This window comes from Alexandromys fortis, unplaced genomic scaffold, assembly GCF_014885135.2.
Source record: "Alexandromys fortis isolate MF-2015 unplaced genomic scaffold, M_Fortis_MF-2015_v1.1 scaffold_74, whole genome shotgun sequence".
NCBI lineage: Eukaryota > Metazoa > Chordata > Mammalia > Rodentia > Cricetidae > Alexandromys > Alexandromys fortis.
Window position 1 is genome coordinate 798087 of NW_026068008.1, and position 19461 is coordinate 817547.

At 38.8% G+C, this 19461-nt stretch overlaps 1 protein-coding gene across 7 annotated transcripts in view; it reads right to left on the reverse strand.

Annotated features, from left to right (window-relative positions):
- The window catches only part of Mapkap1 (MAPK associated protein 1), a 224137-nt gene that overhangs the window by 188552 nt on the left and 16124 nt on the right, over positions 1-19461 (reverse strand). For 4 of the 7 annotated variants that reach the window (XM_050161678.1, XM_050161674.1, XM_050161677.1 and 1 more), the window contains exons 2-3: positions 9745-10072; positions 7003-7092 (exon numbers count right to left, since the gene is read on the reverse strand). The exons of 1 other annotated variant lie outside the window; for it this stretch is intronic. In XM_050161678.1, coding sequence (XP_050017635.1) covers positions 7003-7092; positions 9745-10003 — 349 coding nt within the window. In that variant the 5' untranslated portion in view covers positions 10004-10072. Of the gene's footprint in view, positions 1-7002; positions 7093-9744; positions 10073-10423; positions 10452-19461 lie in introns of all 7 variants that reach the window. 2 more of the 7 variants (XM_050161675.1, XM_050161680.1) reach the window with 2 other exon arrangements.

Below are 19461 nucleotides of genomic sequence, written 5' to 3' on the forward strand. Positions count from 1 at the left end.
ACTCTGAGGAGCAACAGAACCCCTCACGTGTGCTTGGGGTGTTAATCACAAGTCTATGCATTTGTTAAGAGTCATCAAACTGTATACTCAATACCTGAAAACTACTATATATAAAATGTGCCTTAGAAGAAAAGAACAAATAGGGCAGGTGGACAAGATAACACAAAGGCACTTGCCATGTAAGCCTGAGGACCTGAGTTATATCCCCAGAACCTATATAGAGGTGGAACAAAAGAACTGACTGCATAAAATTTTCCTCTGACTTCCACATGATACACATGTGCACGCATGTACACACACACACACAAATAGATGAAGACTTTAATAAATATCCAATATATATTTTTGTGACTCCTAAATATTTCTGGTCTTAATATTACAGTCATACACACTAACTTTACATCTGACTTTCCTACTCGATGTCAACCAGGTATTTTTATTTTACACAACCATAACCACATTCTCGAGCCTTTCCCAAGTTGATCTATCTCCACCCTTCCCCTTCTAGGTGGCAACTCAATCCCATGATGCCCCAAGCTTGGAAGCTGTTCCTACTCTCCTCCCTCACATCCTGTGTTCCACCCATCAACAGATCCTGCAAAAAAAAATTCCTTACTGTTTCTATAGCTACCAAATCAAAAGTGTCATCTCTAAAATCAAAAGAAAAGTGGAATGAAAGAGACTATATACAATGATGCACTGGTGGTTTAATTTTAAAAAAAGAAATTACTATGATTAACTCCATAATCTGGCTGTACATTTCATAAACAGAATATTTTTTCCAACAGACAAAAACCAAAGAAAGCTTTAAAGTCTTCTCAGCAATCACATTGTTGGTAGGAATGCTGGCATTTCTATCCGAGGTCAAGGTTTTTAGAATAAACAGAAAAGACACATGAGCATAAAATGAAAACAGCAAATATCTAGCCAGGCAAAGGAACACATGTCAGTTGTGGGAGGAGGACGGATCTGAGGCCAACCTGGGCTATAAGGAAGAAGACAGTGAGATATTGTTAAAAAAAAAAAAAAAAAGCAAACAAACAAAAAACTTACATTTCAATTACACCACTAATCTAATTGTCTGTGATTACCTTAACAAAACTACAAGGAAAATCCTAACCCTGTAAACCACACCAGCACTCAGTCTGTGGCTGCTGAGTACTATTGCCACTAAAAAGAACCAAGATGCCTTGAAGAAACTTCTGATACTAGATTGGGGAAAAAATGGGAACTAAGAAGAATTAACAGTATTTGTTAAAAAAAGAAAAATCAGGGGCTGGAGAGATGGCTCAGTGATTAAGAACACTGACTCTTCTTCCAGAGGTCCTGAGTTCAATTCCCAGCAACCACATGGTGGCTCACAACCATCTATAATGAGATCTGGTGCCCTCTTCAGGGGTGCAGGTACACACGCAGGTAGACTATTGAATTCGAAAGAAAGAAAGAAAGAAAGAAAGAAAGAAAGAAAGAAAGAAAGAAAGAAAGGAAGGAAGGAAGGAAGGAAGGAAGGAAGGAAGGAAGGAAGGAAGGAAGGAAGGAAGGAAGGAAGGTCATAGATAGCTATTATGAAGGAATTCATTACAAAGACTAGCATGTACTACATAGCAAGACCCCATCTCAAAACAAAGCAACCACAAGTTAATAATGACACAAAAGAAAAAAAAAACTTCATTGGCCACCTAAATAGAACCCTAGGAAAAACACTCGTAATGCTGAAATTTGTTAATAAAAAATCAAACATGTAGAACTGTATCTAAAGATAAACAAATACATTATATAAAATTCTTCATATATAAAAACTAGTTAATAGATCTAAAATGGTAAATAAAATCAGGACACTTTTTACAGCCTGTGAATCAACAGCCACTCAAACCATCTGTGAGAAGATGTTGACAGCAACTTAATGATGGCTAGGCAAACACCTGACTCCATCATGACTCTTAAAATCACAAAAAAACACCAGGCAGTTTCCTGATGTGATGTAATATGATACCAAAATCACCACAAAGAAATCACTCTTACCAAAAGTTAAGCCCCAACCTGAGCCAATTTTTGGCTCTAACTGAGTTTATAGAAAACAGCCAGAGACACTTATTGCTGCCTGTTTTGTTTTTAATTATTTATTTGTATTTTATTTATATTGGCGTTTACCTGCATGTATGTCTGTGTGAGAATGTTGGATCCCCTGAAATAGGAGTTATAAACAGTTGAGAGCTCCCATGTGGATGCTAGGAATTGAACCCGGGTTATCTAGAAGAGCAGCAAGTGCTCTAACCCACTGAGCCGTCTCAGTTTATTTGTTTGTCTTATTTATTTTGAGACACAATTTTTCTGTGTAGCTCTTGCTGTACTGGCACTTGCTCTGTAGACCAGGCTGGCTTCAAACTCACAGAGATTCACCTGCCTCTGCCTCTAGAATGTTGGGATTAAAGGCATGAGCTACCATTAAGACAACTGGGATACAATTATTCTTCAACAAATAAACTAACAGAAAAAATTAAAGAGAGCCTATACATTAAATAGAAAGTGGAGCATTTTAACTGAAAGTAGAATGTGAAGGTTAGCTAGATAGCTCAGTGGGCAAAAGTGCTTAACAAGCTATGTTCAACCTCTAGAACCCAAACTCACATAAAGGTGGAAGGGGAGAATCAAATGCATAAAGTTGTGCTGTGACCTCCACATACACACACACACACACACACACACACGCACACGCACACATGCATGCACATACAAAAATAGAAAATAAAATATAAATAAAAGTAATATATGAACCTCAGATTCAAGTCTAAAGAAAATAAAATCAAAAAGTTTGAGGTAATCAGAGAAATGTGACAACAGATTATATATGATACTAAATAAAGTTTATATATAACACGTATGACAAAGAAAATTAATAATTTCTTCAATTATTAATTATATTTTAAAAGCAAGTCCTTTATAAAAAAGTTAAAAAGCTCTTTTATAATTTAAAATATTTATAAACAACTATAAATTAAAAAGCTAAGAGGAATTCACTATTTATAATGGAAATAAAAACATCTGGAAATAACCTCAATACTTTTATAGATATAACAAAATAATACACTTATGAACTATTTGTGCACACAAATGATCCTGTGATCAACTTAAAATACATATACCCATGTCATAAATTAAATTTACAATAAAAACATGAAAATCTAAACAATGGTTTCTCCCTACACTGTGTGTAAGCTTCTCTCTGACCTTGATAACTCTTAACAAAGCAGACTACTGAGAACACTGTGTCCAGACAGTCCCTGAAGTCTGAATCACAGGATACCCAGAGGGTCTTTTTGTTTGTTTGTTTTCTAGTCAGGAGTCACTGTGTAGCCCTGGCTGTCCTGGAACTGACAGAGCTCCACCTACTTCTACTACTCTCAAGTGTTGGGATTAAAGGTGTGCACCACCACTGCCTGGCTGAGGGTCTTATTCTAAGCATTCCCTTATAACAAGCCATATGGGTTTAAGTCACAAAGTCCATCCACCATCCAAGAGACCTTTAATTCCTCTATGACAAGGCCACACTGGAGCCAGCCAGATGGCTCAGTGGTAAGGCTGACAATACTGTTGACCTGAGTTTTATCCTACATGGTAGAGAAAAACAACTCCAAATTGTTCTCTGTTCATATAAACACCATAGCGCATGTACACACAAACAGACACACAGACAGACACGGGGATATATGGGGAGGGGATGGGAAGAGAAAAGAAGGAGGGGAGACAGGGAAGAAAATGCAGCACTGAAGACTCCATGAGTCAGTGGGAAGAAGAGCATGCCAGAGAGCTCATGAGAGTCACGTTGATTCTTCTACTGAGGAACATATAAGGGCAGGTGAAAGAGTCTGACAAAATATAAGTAGCAGATAAAGAATGAAGAAATGGCACTGACCCCAAATTCCTAAGGACGATCAAAAGGCTTTAAAGATAACATTTGTTCCCAGGAGAGAGCATGTGTTTGAAAGATGTGAAAACAAAGGACTAGGGGCTGGAGAAATGGCTCAGTTAAGAGCACATGATGCTCTTACAGAGGACTTGAGTTTGACTCTCAGTGCACCAGTCAGGTAGCTCACAACTACCTTGAACTCCAGTTCCAGGTGGTTCCAACTCCTTTGGTCCCCTGTGCATAGGTATATGTATACACACAGACATATTTTAAAAATAAAACAGTGTTGTTCAGTTTACCAAGCAGATGCTCAGTGAACTCCTGACTCCACTTTTCTAGCAAGCTTTAAGGATAACAGAGGGCTAAGCTGTGATGACAGAGCCACACCTACATAAAATTTCAAAGACATTATTCTCTTCATTGATGCGGCAGGTGTACGATAACTGTTTAGAACAGCCATGGAGCAGGGTGGACTGTAGGTAACGACCTGCTCCAGAAATAATGATCACAGAGTCAGTTCCTGAAATGTGTGATAGACAGAAAAGGAGAGGAGGAAATTGTGTAAACACACAATGAACAGAGTGACTACAAATGGAAATTGGAGGGGCTATCCACTTCTCCAGCATACTCTGAAATTCTCAACAGAGTTAAAGCTGGTGGGATAAGCTGGAGAATACTCCAGCTGAAAACCGTTCTCCAGTTGGAAATGGACTGCTGCATAGACATCAGAGGCGCTCAATTCACGCTCTTTCTATTTATATGTTTAAGATTTCAAAGTGAAGAAAGCGAATTAAAGGGTAGCCCAAGAAACAGAGCTTAAGCCATCCCCTGTCTTCATTAGAGGCGATTCACAGCAACTGCACTGAGAGATAAAGGAATATCAAAACAAACAAGGTGAAGGATCGAAGTGTCTTTAGGCCATATTAAATATAATGGAGAAAGCTGTAACAGAGGCAGCCCAGCCAGATCTGTAAAGTATCAAAAGCAAAGCTAAGGATGGGGGAATGGCTCAGCAGATAAAATGCTTACCAAGCAGATGCAAGGACCAAAGTTTGGATTCCTAGAATCTACATAAAAGCTTCTATTCCCAGCATGTCATGGCAGTAGACAGGAGACAAAACAGCAAGCTCTGGGTTCGACAAGAGACCTGCTTCCATATATAAGACTAAGAAATGTACCTAACGCCATTCTGTAGTTCATTCACACATGCACAAGACACACACATACATGCATACACATAGATGCAAACTTCTCACATGAACTTGGCACATATTAAGAAAAGAAAATAAATTAACTGAAAACATAAGAAATCAACCTCTTATTGGCTAGCTATTACATAGTGTTCTAACCCATTTCTAATATTCTGTGTAGCCCATGAGCTGGCTTACCAGGGAGGATCTTAACCTGTGTCTGTCTGGAGCGGGAGAATCTGTCCTATGAGGGCCGAGGCAGTTTCTTTATTATTACAAGACCCACCTCCATCATTTCCCCTTTTTCTGAAAGAATATAAAAAAAAAAAAGGATATATGAAAAAGAAATGGTAGCGCAGGCTGGCTCTAAACTTGAGATTCTTCTACCTCAGTCTCCTGAGTGCTGGAATGACAGGTGTATCCTGCTGTGCTCAGCATGTCAATGGAATTTCTGGTTCTGCATAGGCATCATTTAGAGGAAGTCACTAAGAAAACCGGACCTAATGAAAGCACTGCACAAAAAGCAGCAAGTATAGTGTGGTTGGTTCATCAAGGAAGACAAAGCTGGATGTGAGGTGTGGCATGACCATGCTTCTACCTTCTAGCTGTGTGACTTTGGTAAGTTAATCAAGTCTCCCTGGCCTGTCTCACCAGTAATCATAAGTAATAACACCTCTACCTTTGCATAGAGTGAAGAATATGAAATGCCGAGTGCACCCTGTTAGTCACGTAGCAACCATTAATACCGCCAACCTTAGAATTATTGGGCAGCAATGGAGATAGTCAACAGAGATTTATGAGACATCCATCACCTGCCAAGGAGGTATTGGAAGAACAAAGAGGATATTTCTTTTAAAGGAAAAAATAAAGAAAACGTCTTAGAAAATGATCTAATCATTATAAACTATTTTAAGACTACTTTACTTTCAAGACTGTATGTGTGAACATGCTCATGCAGAAGCTAACAATTGTGTCCAGTGTCTTCCTCTATCATATTTCACCTCATTTTACTAAGAATGGGTCACTTACTAGACCTGGAACTCTAAATTAGCTGGGAAGAAGCCCAATGGATCCTCCTGCTGTTGTGTGCTCAGTACTGAAATTTCAGGTCTGCCATTGCACTTTCCTGACTGAGCCATCTCCACCGTAACCAAGAGTTTAAATTTTTTTTCTTCTTGCTGAAAGTGAAGCATTGAAAATAGGTGTTCTGAAGCCAGATAGTGGTGACACGCGCCTTTAATCCCAGCACTCGGAAGGCAGAGGCAGGCGGATCTCTGTGAGTTCGAGGCCAGCCTGGTATACAGAGCAAGTTCTAGGACAGGCTCCAAAAGCTACAGAAAGACCCTGCCCCCCCCCCGCAAAAAAAAGGGGGGGAAAGGTGCTATGGTCACTGAAACAAGGTAAAGTCTAGGACTATATAAACGAGGCTGACAAGACAGTTCAGCTAGTAAAGGTTCTAGCTGCCATGAGGAACCTGTGTTCACTCCCCTAAACCTATACACTAGGAGAAAACTGATTCCTACAAGCTGACCTCTGATTCCACACATGCAAGGTGACATGTGCATGAGTGTGCACACACAAACAGTAAATAAATAGAACAGTACAAATGAACCTATAACTCAAACACCCATTTGAAAAAGTATATACTATTCTTGGCCCCAAGAAAATGGTACTAAGTAGTGATTTTAGAAAGCACCCTCTAACCGCATTAACCCTGTAAGCCAGTGGGAAAGGAGGCCCAAACCAACAGGACCAATGCACACAAGTGCACTGGGCTCAAGCTCAAACACAAGTGGTATCCACCCAAAGAACTTAGAAGAACAGATTAAATATAGAAGTCCATATATAATGATATAAACTAAGTATAAAAATCCCAAATCATAAATGAAAGTTGTCTCCATTTACCTGATTGCTTAGAATTTCTTTCTTTCCACTGAATATTTTTGCATTTGATCTGGTTTTGTCTCTCTTTGCGGAGTCGTTCTAATCTTTGAGCTTGAAAAGAAATATTATAACTATAAGTTTGTCAATGAAAGTTTACTATAAACAAAGACATAATTAACTACCTTTATATGAATAAAGATGTTTTATATTGCATATGGAGGAAGAAAGTCATAAAATTTTAAAGGTGGCACCCCTGAAAAGCAAATACCAACAAAAACATGAAAATATTCTTGATTTATAATTGAAATTAGAGGATATAAAACATTAATAGAGATCATAAAGATAGTATTAACATGGAAGAGAATAATAAAATGTGAAAACTTCTGTGATTAATATGACATTTCATTATATAAATCATTAATAACGGTCTTAAAGGAATTTTAATGCACAAATGAACTGAAGTGAATATTACATTACAGGAATAAAATTACTGTTATGAATTACTCTACCCGTTTCAAAAATTAAAGATAAATGAACTCAGACTAGACTATTAAAGTTTTAAATATAAAATCCTTTATCTAAAAATCATGAAAATTATAAAATGTCACAGCTATATAAATTAGCATAGCTTTTCTTCAGTGGGCTGAAACAGTTTATAGGTAGTAAAATAAATGATTTGTATCTTTGTCACATTAGTCAAATCGTAAAAAGAACAATTCTTCTTTAAAAAAACTTTAAGATGTACTTTAAAGACTAAAAACTAAGTTCCTTGATCACCAATATGGCCTATAGTTTCAATTATGTACTAGCACCTCAGCATTAACTAAAGAAATGTCTGCACCAAGTCACCTAAAATCAGACGTCTGTTATTACACTGGCTAATCAACATTCAACCTTCAAAAATCAGCAGCCTGGTCCTTCACAGAAAGACAACCGGTATCCATTAGCAACTGCTGCTCACAGCCATAACTGGGGAGATCAGAACTCGGGTCTCTCACTGTTTTTTTGTGCTACTCTTCCGCATCTTATTGAGGCACACACACTGGCAATAGAAAAATATCTAAAACAAATTTTGTTTACAAACACTTTCAAGGTGAGAAACCATACATTCCTTCCTTAGCATTATGGGAGAGGAACACTGGAAATGATCATGCCAGAAATTTAAAAACTATACAGGTAGGGCTGGAGAGATGGCTCAGAGGTTAAGCCTGCTCTTCCAAAGGTCATGAGTTCAATTCCCAGCAACCACATGGTGCCTCACAACCATCTGTAATGGGGTCTGGTGCCCTCTTCTGGCCTTTAAGCATACACACAGACAGAATATTGTATATATAATAAATAAATAAATTAAAAAAAAAAAACTATACAGGTGAAAGCATTCTTTTTTGTTTGCGTTTTCAAGACAAGGTTTCTCTGTGTAGCCCTGGCTGTCTTGGAACTTGCTTTGTAGACCAGGCTGGCCTCAAACTCAGAGATCCCCCGGCTCTGTCTCCCAAGTGCCGGCGTGTGCCACCACTGGCCCTGGCTTGCAAAAGCTGACGTCACTATACCTAACCAAACCCACTGTCATTAGTAACAATGAAGGGTGCAGTCACAGTAACACCACCGTAACACTCTAATTGGGCAGCATCTTCCTGGTAAAATCTACCCAGCCTGTCACAGAAGATACCATGTCACGAACGTGCAAGGATGTTCCAAATAGAACAATGAAGTGGCAATGGTTCTAAATTATTTGCGAACCGTCACTAAAACCCTATTTTGATAAAAGTCTCTCTTGATACTGGGAAGTGATAATAGTTATTTTCTTCTTATGGGCAAACTATTCTTTTTGATGTCACAGACACTGCATTCTGAACTCAACTTCAATGTTTCTTTCACTGTGAGGCATGCCGCAGACTCCCAGTTAACATTTTACATCTGGAGCATGAAAATAAACATTTTTCATTATTGTCTTGTCACTCTCTTTCCTTGGGATTAACAGGCTACTACTACTGATTATGATTATATTTTATAATGGTCTAAAAAAGGATCCTTAAAATGCCATCTCTCATAAGTATGCATGTATGTATATAATATATATCTATATTATATATATGCATGTGTTCTTTCTCCCTAACTACCTTCCCTCCCCCTTCTCAATAAAAGCCTTGGCACACTGCATTCTTCTGGAAAAATTATAAAAGCACTATCAACTGGACAATGGACAATGATAAGCCTCTAAAGGTTAAGAACTAAATATATATGGCAAATTTGAGTATTTACAAACCACTGAGACCAAAGGTTTGTGATCAACTTAAGGAAATAAGAGGAAAGCATCAAAATAGGAGCATTTTTTGTGCCTCCCTCACGCCATATACGGAACCTATTAAAACCCACCCAGGAGCTGGGACTTTAGTGGCCTGCATTCCTGGGCTAGCCTGCTCTTGTATTGATTTTGGTGCCTGTACTCCTAGGCTATCCTGCTCCCATATTAAGAGATCTTTGTCACCCTAGAATCTCCCTCAAGGAAATTTACTTGAGACTGGATGGCTCTAAGGTCTCAAAACAGGGCCACTTCCTTTTCTAAAGGCAACTTCCACCTACATAAGGCTCTCCTGTCTACTTCCTCCTAACAGCTCAACACCAAAGTCTTCTACTCACACAGAGATGTTCAACCACTCTCTCACTAGGCACAGACTCCCTAATGGACCTCTTCCAACCCTGTCCATTATCTCTTGGCTGACTACTGATCTGAAGCTAAGAAGACAACTAAAGACAGTTTACCTGTGTTTGAGCGTCTTCTAATACCAAAGTCCCAGCTTGAGGTAATATCGACAGACTGGGCGTACACGTAGCCCTGAGTGTCACCACTGCTTCCCTGAACTTCTGACCCACTGTCTCCAGGCACTGAAGGAGGATGAGTCTTCTCTAGGTCAACATCATGATCAATGAGAACCATCTCACACATTCCCGTGTCATCACTGGTCACATGTGACTGTCGAATATGAGCTAAAATGATAGTTGGATTGTCCAAGAAGGCCATCCTTTCTGTGGGCCAGTTTCTTTAAAAGGCTATTTTCTCCTCTTCATACTGTTTCACGGACTCACCTACCTAGAAACATGATGCACACAGCAATATTTAAGAAACAGGCAAAAAATGGCTGAATCATTTTTCAACAAACTCAATATGATAAAAATTCACCTTGAAATCCAACATTATCTCTGTACCCAGAAGCTTAGATGGATAAAAGCTAAGCTAAAAGGAGATTCTTATAAGCACCAGGGCCTATGGCTCTCTTGCAAGTAAATCATAGCAACACTTAGTGAGGCTACTCAAGGCAAGGAAGCAGGCTAGAATGTACGTTTTCCTTCCTACTTCCTCTACTTCATGCACCTGCTCACGATGCTGTGAGGTCGAGGGTAAGGAACAAGGTGTTGTCAGGTGATACACTACAGTACTCACCTGCACTTAGCAGTTCACAGTCTCATGGCTGTAAATTTAAAGACAAGAAGTTTTTTGAGCTAACAGGAATTTTACAAAAGTTTACCGCCAAAGTAATTTTGTTCAATAAACATTTTTTTCTTTTACGATAATACTGTGCTTTTCAAATAAAATGTATTAATCAAAATTGCCTTGCCGCAAGATGAATTTCTTATTTTAGAAACCTAATTATAAGAACTGCTTCCTTGATCCTGTTAAAGCTACATGTAATAATGTTTATCCCATGAACTAGATAGAACTTTCTCAGTGGGCTGGAAATATTCAGCACAGAATAATACATACTGTGGCTAGGAAACAGACCCTAGAGACCAAACTAGTTTTTGTTGTTGTTATTTTGTTTTTCAAGATAGGGTTTTTCTGATAAGCTGTCTTGGAACTTGGAACTTGCCTCTGCCTCCCAAATACTGGGATTAATGGTGTGTGCCACCACCACTCAACAAGACAAAACTAGTTTTAAATCCCTAGAGTCCACATAAAAAGATCGGTGTGGGGGGTTGGAGGGATGGCTCAGAAATTAAGAGCACTGATTGCTTTTTCAGAGGACCTAGGTTTGATTCCCAGCACCCACATGTTGGTTTACAAACATCTATAACTACAATGCAAGGGAATCTGACATTCTCTGACCACTACAGGTACCAACTATACACACGGTGCACATACATATATGCAGGCGAAACATTCATGCACATAAAATCAAATAAATCTTAAAAATAAAAATCTGGGCATAGAAGAAGCATTGGCCTGTAACCCCCAAACTACAGAAAGCAGAAACAAGAGGGTCACTGGGGCTTGTTGGCCGCTAGTCTAGTTACAGTGAGAGACTGCTTCAAGAGAACAGGAGTTATACAGCAGAACACACAATGGCCTCATACACAGGAGCATGTGTACCTGAACACACATACAATCATACCCACACATACTAACTCTCACACAAATACATACCTTTAGGGCTGGGAATATAATAGAGTACTTGCCTAGCATATACAAGGCTCTGGGTTTGGTCCCAAGGAAAAAGAAAAGAGAGGGGGGAAAGGTGAAAGACTCTTGTCATTTGTCTCTTCTAGAAAGGGAACAGGGGAAAATCTAGTAACATCTGATTTTTAAAACTTATCAAAAATTTGTCTGCCATTATCTAGTGGACCTTAAAGATACTATTAGAAAAAATGTGGTTGAAGCACATTGTTAAACAAGGTATTAATTAAAATAACGCTAATATTTACTCCCTTTCCTTTATATCTGGTTCATGGACTACTCTCACAGAGACTAATTGGAAATGCAAAGCTAAGTACCTCACGTCTAAACAAAACTTTATGTAGGACAGACTTCCTATGTCCCCAATACTATGTGGTAAGTGTCACACATTTCTCAAATATCTGATCTCCTTAATTATAACATGCCAGTGTATTGATGAACTAATTACAAAATTTAAAGTGAGCATTTAAATTCCTGTGAAAACGAAGACTTTCCTATAACCATAGAGGGAGCATTGAGCATAGATCCTCTCGTCAAGAAGCTGATGGTCGCAGTTGGTCACCTGCAAGCCTCCTAGAACAACAGCTATTTTCCCTCCATAAAAGGCAGGCAGCTAGCTGCTGGCAAAAAGGTTGTGCCTTTTACCTTCATATTGTCTAGCCCTCCCTGCAAAACTAAATGTTTGCTGAGTGTTCTGGTACCAAAAATCAAAAAGCAAAGAACAAAGAAAAGTGCACTGAGGTACCCTTAAAAACAAACACAAACAGAACCTTTCTAGTGAAGTGAATCTGCTCCAGCACAGCTTACAAAGAACAGAGAAACGAGTTAAGCAGCTCTGAGGGCGCACACCAACTCTCCAACTTCCCCTTTCATTAGAAAGGCTTCAACATACTCCAGCATCAGCAGGCAGTTTCTCTATTAAACAGTATGACTCCATGCAGTGATGAATGTGTGTGATTTGATCCACACCAGCTCTGAGAGGAAACTTCCACAGGACTTCCCTGGGAAACATACGATTGGAGTGTCATTTCTGGGCTCCTATGAGGTGTGCCTGCAGTTCCATAAAGACAGGGGCCTTAGCACTGCACCTCTCTGGCAACACCAAGCAGGAGACTCAATACATGCTGCTGTCCCACTTCCACTGACTATCCAATCCTGCTGTCGAGATAAGTCCTTCAAGCATGTCAGGTGTGTGGTCAGAGAGAGGGATCACATTCCGTTAATACAGACGTGAGAGCCTCTCACCAATGTGCCTTTCAAAACTGTCACCTTGGGACACTATCCATTTATGCCAACACTGCTTTTCAGAACCACTGACAGTATTTTTAAAATCTCTTAAGAGTGGGTAAGTATCACTTGAAGGTATATTTGATTTCTAACACAGACATACAACAATGAAATAAGTTATTTTTTCTGTTCACTTGCACAAAGAACAAAAAGATTTTTAAGAACTAATATTGACGGGTATCCTGAGACATTACACTCTCATTTATTTATTTTTTATGTTTTTGGAACTATTTTATTATGACAAATCCAGCAAAACTTTGTACATACACATATAATCAAAACTGCCCTCCTAAAATAAACATTCAAATTTCTTCGAACATCCTTGTACAGGTTATTAGTTGCAAAATACATTCTCATTTATAACAGAAAGGAGTGAAAATGGGTACTTGCTAGAGAAGCTTGGTAATGCGTATCAAAATGTAAAAATAAACATTCTATGAAATCCACTATAGAACTTGCCCCAGAAAGTAACTGAGCATAAATGTTTATCTCAGAATTATTTGAAATATATACTGAAAATCTAAATGTAATCTAAACATTCAAACAACCATACATATCTTCTGACACATACATGCAATGGAATACCATGTAATAAAAAAAGGGGGGGAGGAGACCATGAAAGACCTGAGTTCAAATCCCAAGCACCTATATAAAAAGCCAGGTATGGCCCCAGATTGCTATAACTCTAATGCTATGGGTGACAGAGACAGGAGGATCACTAGAATTTGCTGGTCACTAGAGTCAGCTGCAGCTACATCATAAGAGAATAAGAAAAAGAACAACAGAACAGGACACCTAATGTCTCTGGCCTCTGCACACAGGCCCACATGTGCATGCATATACCACACAAAGACAAACACACATAAAACTTACTAATATATAATACATATGGTAGAAGATAAATAAATAAAATGTAATATATACTTGTGATGTGGGATTCCCCTCTGTATGCTATGAATATGTTTTATTACCACTGGTTAATAAAGAAGCTGCTCTGGCCTATGGCAGGGCAAACTAAAGTGAATGCAGGGAGAAAGAAGGCAGAGTCAGGTAGGCTCCGCCCAAGAAGCAAGAAGTGAGGTAACAAACCACAAGCCTCATGGTAAATATAAAATAACAGAAATGGATTAGTTTAAGATGTAAGAGCTAGTGAGGAATTCGCCTGAGCCATTGGCCAAACAATGCTGTAATTAACGTAGTTTTGTGTGATTATTTGGGTCTGGATGGCCAGGAAACAAAAGTTTCCATTTATATACATTGGCTATAACAAGAGCCTTTAAACCCAGAAAATGATAATATCTCACGATGGATGATGTTTAGAGACATTATAACCAAGTGAAATGTGCCAGTCATAAAAGAACATGGACTCATATGGGCCACCTAAAGCACACACTCTTAATGATAGAAAGGAGACTGATAGATGCCAAGGAATGGAGGAAGGAGGACCAGGCAGATGTCGGTACTATTTCCAGTCTAGGAGGATGGAAAATTTTCGAGATGGGTGGTGGTGATGGCTACATACCACCATGAGTATACATAATACCACTGAACTGTATATTGAAACAATGACAAATTTCATGCTATGTATATTTTACTACAATTGAAAGTCTTTTGATTTAAAAAGGTTTTAAATCTGGGAAGCACTAAGTGAAACAAAACTAACCAATTTATCTCCAATTCAATTATTAAATATTGTGTTTTTTAACATTTATGTGTGAGAGAGAGTAAGCAAGTGAGAGACTGGAGGTAGAACCGAGGACTTCACAAATGGTAAGTAGTACTAGCTCTATGCCTCAAGCCCCTTTCTCCCACTTTTACTTACCAGGTTCTTCAAAGCATATTTTTTTACTTAAAAAAAAAAAAGTAATAGGAGTATCTAGATAGAAGTGAGTACCATTCCAAAATGACAGATTTTTTCTTCTTTATTTATTCATTTTTTTAATTTAATTTAATTTGTTTTGTTTTTCAAGACAGGGTTTCTCTGTGTAACAGCACTGGCTGTCCTGGAACTCTCTCTGTAGACCAGCCTGGCTTCAAACTCACAGAGATCTGCCTGCCTCTGCCTCCTGAGTGCCACTACCTCCCTACTTTTGTCTTCTTTTGAGACAGAATCTCATATACCACAGGCTGGCCTCGAATTCCTGACCCTCCTACCTCACCTCTCACATGCTGAGATTACATGTGTATGCTACCACGTCTAGTTTCAAAATGACAAGTATTTTTAACATACAGAGTTGGTCTGTTGGTCTCCTTATAAATAGACTCAGCACAATCTGCTTAGTTCTTATTGTTCTATTAAAGAGGATCCTAGCATAACTTGGATACTACATACTCACAACTGCTTATGTTCACAGAACCTGCATGTAGTATCTTGAGAAATGGCTGAAATCATTTTTAGCAAATTCTGATGAATAGCAGGTCTCAACAATCTTTTAAGATTAGGATCTCATTTTGTAGCCCAGGCTGACCATAAACTCATAGGGTTCCTGTCTTAACCTCCTGAGTACTAGGATTATAGGCATAAGCAACCATACCTGGTTCTAAATACTCAAGAACTTTATACACACAAGCTCCCAAATTTTACTGGCAATTGTTTATAGAAAAGCATGAGATGAAGCTTAATAAATAGTAAGTCATAGATGCATGGGAAATTAGCCATGGGGCAGTGATTCAAGATAGAACAGTATGTATCCACAGGACTTTGTACATTTGCTATAGCTAGAGCACAGGATTCCAGAAGCCAAAAGTAACTACACATCGACTAACCTCAAGTTATTGCAAAAGCTAAAATTATCTATCCTTTTTACGTGAATTAATTTACATAACCATCAAAATAACCTTTTTAAGGTAACTGCTATCATAAGACATAGTAGCACACATCTTTAGTTCCAGCACTGGGAGGCAGAGACATGTGTGACTTCAAGGCTAGCCCGGTTTACAGATTGAGTTCCAGGACAGGCTCCAAAGCTCTAGAGAAACCTTGTCTTGAAAACAACAACAAAAACAAAAGGCTGCTTTTTTTTTTTTTTATTCTCCATTTACAGACTGGAAAAAAAAAAAAACAAGAAACAAAAAACAAAGAACCCACGGGGCAGAAAAAAAAAAAAGAGGTTAAGAAATGTGGTCAGAGCACACCTTCCTAACCATTGTGCCACAGCCTCACAACAAAGAATCACAACAGTGGCTGCAAGACAGTTCATAAACACCCCATTGTTGTGGGTTCCAAGGGTTGACAGATATTTCTTTCCTGGGTCTTCATAAAAGCTTTAAGACACAATGTGTTCAGCTGTATACATTTAGCTACTCTGCTAATGCTACAGTAATTTTTGTACAACAGCAAAAAAAAAAAAAAGCAGTACCTGCAACAATTGTTGAAAAAGAAACATTTTTCACAAAAATTCCTTCATGAAAGGAACATGAGCGATCATTACTTTTGACCTAAACCTACAGAGGTCTTACTTTATATCTCAAGTTAGGTCTAAATACATATTAAGTTGGGTTGATTTGTTGCAAAGCTGGACTCAAACCCAGGAACCTTCGGTGTGCTTGCCAAGCACTTGCCCCTAAACCATGCCTCTGATCCCAGCCCAGAGATATGTTTGAAAATAGTAATTTATGCAACCTCAGCTTTAAGTAAACAGCTGAAGTATTTTATCTTTCTTCGAATAATTCACCAGAAGCATTGAACTCTCCTCTTACTCCATCACTAAGGACCTGCAAGCTACAGTGTGTCTAAACGTTTGTGTTAAGTCCATGCTTAGAAAGGTTCCCATCTCCTTCCCTTTCAACATACCACACTCACTGCTCTCACCTGCAATCTGTGAAAACCTGCCTGAATAAGCAACAGCCTGAGGCTTCTCAAAGGTCTGCAAACTCCCAATCAAAAATTACTGCTGCCCCATCAATGTGTCATATAAATGCTGGCATGTTAATTGTGTATTTATAAGATTGTTAATGGTTAGTTAATTTACCTCCCACACTATTATTGTACTTGAAATGATTTAACGTCTGCTAAGGGAATTAACAACATGTAACAGCAGATGTGAGTTGTTGGTTTTTTGGGTTTGTTTTTGTTTTTTATTTTTTTAACCTTTCTACACTGTACCCTGCCTTGACATAGTTAGTATTAGGCATGATAACCTGGATAACCTGATTCCCAAGCAGGAGTCATTAACACAGACTAACAAAAGCAGTCCTATTTATCTATCATGACATGGGTGGTCACAAGTTAGGATAACAAAATCCTTTCATTATATATGAAGTTTCAATTCATAGAAACCAGCAGACTATCTTTTGACTATGACCAACATTCTCTGATTTAGCTACAGTTCAGAATTTATACCTCTTAGAATTTGAATGTGGAAATGACTATTAAAATAAAATGCAGTTTATTGCTTCTGAATTTCTTTCTCTCACTTTCTCCAATGTAACTCTAAATTAAACCTTTCTGTATTTTTTAGACTAGTAAAAATGGCTTTTGAAAGCTGCTCTGGGCGTTCAAAGCTTCTGCACATGACTATGCCTAACTCCAGTGAACAGTAATAGTGAGAACATATATTTGGAGCTTATTTTATCCTCCATTTCTACTTCCACACTTTGAGTAAAAATACTTTAAGATTTAAAAAAAAAGGGGGGGGGATGCTTGCATGTTCTTTTGAATGAGATTCACTCACTAACCATCATCTTACAGTGAGACTAGGAATCTCTAAGAGTGTGCTGTTCCTCCACAGACCCATGTCCACATAGGGGCTCTTCCACACAAACAGAAAAGAAACACAATACTGAACATAGCGGACAATGAGGACTACTGAGACCTCAAGAACAATGGCAATGGGTTTTTGATCCTACTGCACTTATTGGCTTTGTGGGAGCCTAGGCAGTTTGAATGCTCATCTTACTAGACCTGGATGGAGGTGGGTGGTCCTTGGACTTCCCACAGGGCAGGGAACCCTGATTGCTCTTTGGGCTGACGAGGAAGGGGGACTTGATTGGGGGAGGGGGAGGGGAGGGGGAGGTGGGGAAGAGACAGAAATCTTTAATAAATTAAAAAAAAAAAAGAAAAAAGAACCTATTTAGAAAGCTCACTCACGCACTTTGCCCTGTGTCTCCAAAGATAACAGTTTGCGGGAATACAATATGATTCCAGAGCCAAGATATCAGCTCTGATGCAGATGTACCCACCACTCCCTCTCAGACAGATGAGTGGGCCTGTGTGTGTGTGTCTAATTCTATACAGTGTAAATGTGAATATCCATCACTAGAATCAAGTTCTGAATATTACACATTCCAAGGATTTCCCATATTGCCCTTTTATCAACACACTATGACCTTCCATTCCCTCCTGTGCCTCCAGTGCTGAAGTTTTGTTTCAAAGTGTTTCAAAGGGGCTGGAGGGATTGCTTTTCCAGAGGACCTAGGTTTAGATACAGCACCCAAAATGGCTGGCACAGAATCATCTATAACTTCTTGGAATCTGATGTCCTCTTCAGGACTCTATGGGCATTGGCATGCTCACACACACACACACACACACACACACACACACACACACACACACACATAAAAACAAATGTTAAAAAAAAAGAAAAGAAACACAATGCAATGTATAAACCAATACTAAATGACTATGCTTTCCAAGAAACAGAAAAGTCCCAGAAAGGAAGTGGTAGCATTTTAAGGATGGCTGGGCTTTGCTTAGGCAGAAATACAAGGAGGATAGTGATAGATGACCCATGCTGTGAGCAGTACTGATCACTTATCATCTAACAGCCAGACTAGGCTACACTGACCATCTTGGTTTGGTAAATCTGGGTTTGCACTATGATTTGCACTGATCAAATGTAGTTGAAATAATTGTATGAAATTTCAAAATCTTGACCTCTAGATGACTGGCTTTGGAATATTTCCAAATCATCACCAAAAGAAAACCCGTGTGTTATATATACATGTTCATGTAGGCATGCACACCTGTATGTGTAGGTGCCTGAATGTGTCTCTGTGGAGGTTACAGCTGGTACTGTTTTCTTCAGTCACTCTCCACTCTATTTTTTGAGACAGAGTCTCTCTCTGAACCTAAAGTGAAACAAATCAGCTAGGCTGTCTGGAGCTTCAGGGATCCACCTTCAATGACCCTAGTGCTGAGATTATAGGTGTACAGCATGCACCCAACTTTGATATAGGTTCTGGGGATCTGAATTCACACCGCATGCTAAGCAAACACTTCTACAGAGCTACACCCACCGCCCTAAGAAATTTGTTATGTTTTGTTGTTGTTTGTTTTGTTTTCAAGAAAGGGTTTCTCTGTGCAGCCCTGGCCATCCTGGAACACACTCAGTAGACCAGGCTGGCCTCTAACTCAGAGATCCTCCTGCCTCTGCCTCATGAGTGCAGGGATTAAAGCTGAGTCACCATCATAGCGAAGAAATTTGTTTTTAAAACTCATTAGTTACAGTCTATCCTATGATTAAACTACACCTCTTTGTTTTAAAAGAAAAAAATATATACATCACTAGAACAAGGTGTAGTTTCTGCAACTTGGGAAGTAGTGGCAGTAGGACCAGTTCAATAACCCTCAGCCACACAGGTTCAAGGCCAGTCTAGACAGTATTTCTAAACATAAACAAAAACAAAAACAACCAAACAAAAAATCCCACAGTGGTTAAGAGCACAAACTGCTTGTCCAGAGGATCTGAGTTCTGCTCCCAGCACATAGGTAGGTAGCTTACAATTGCTCCAACTCC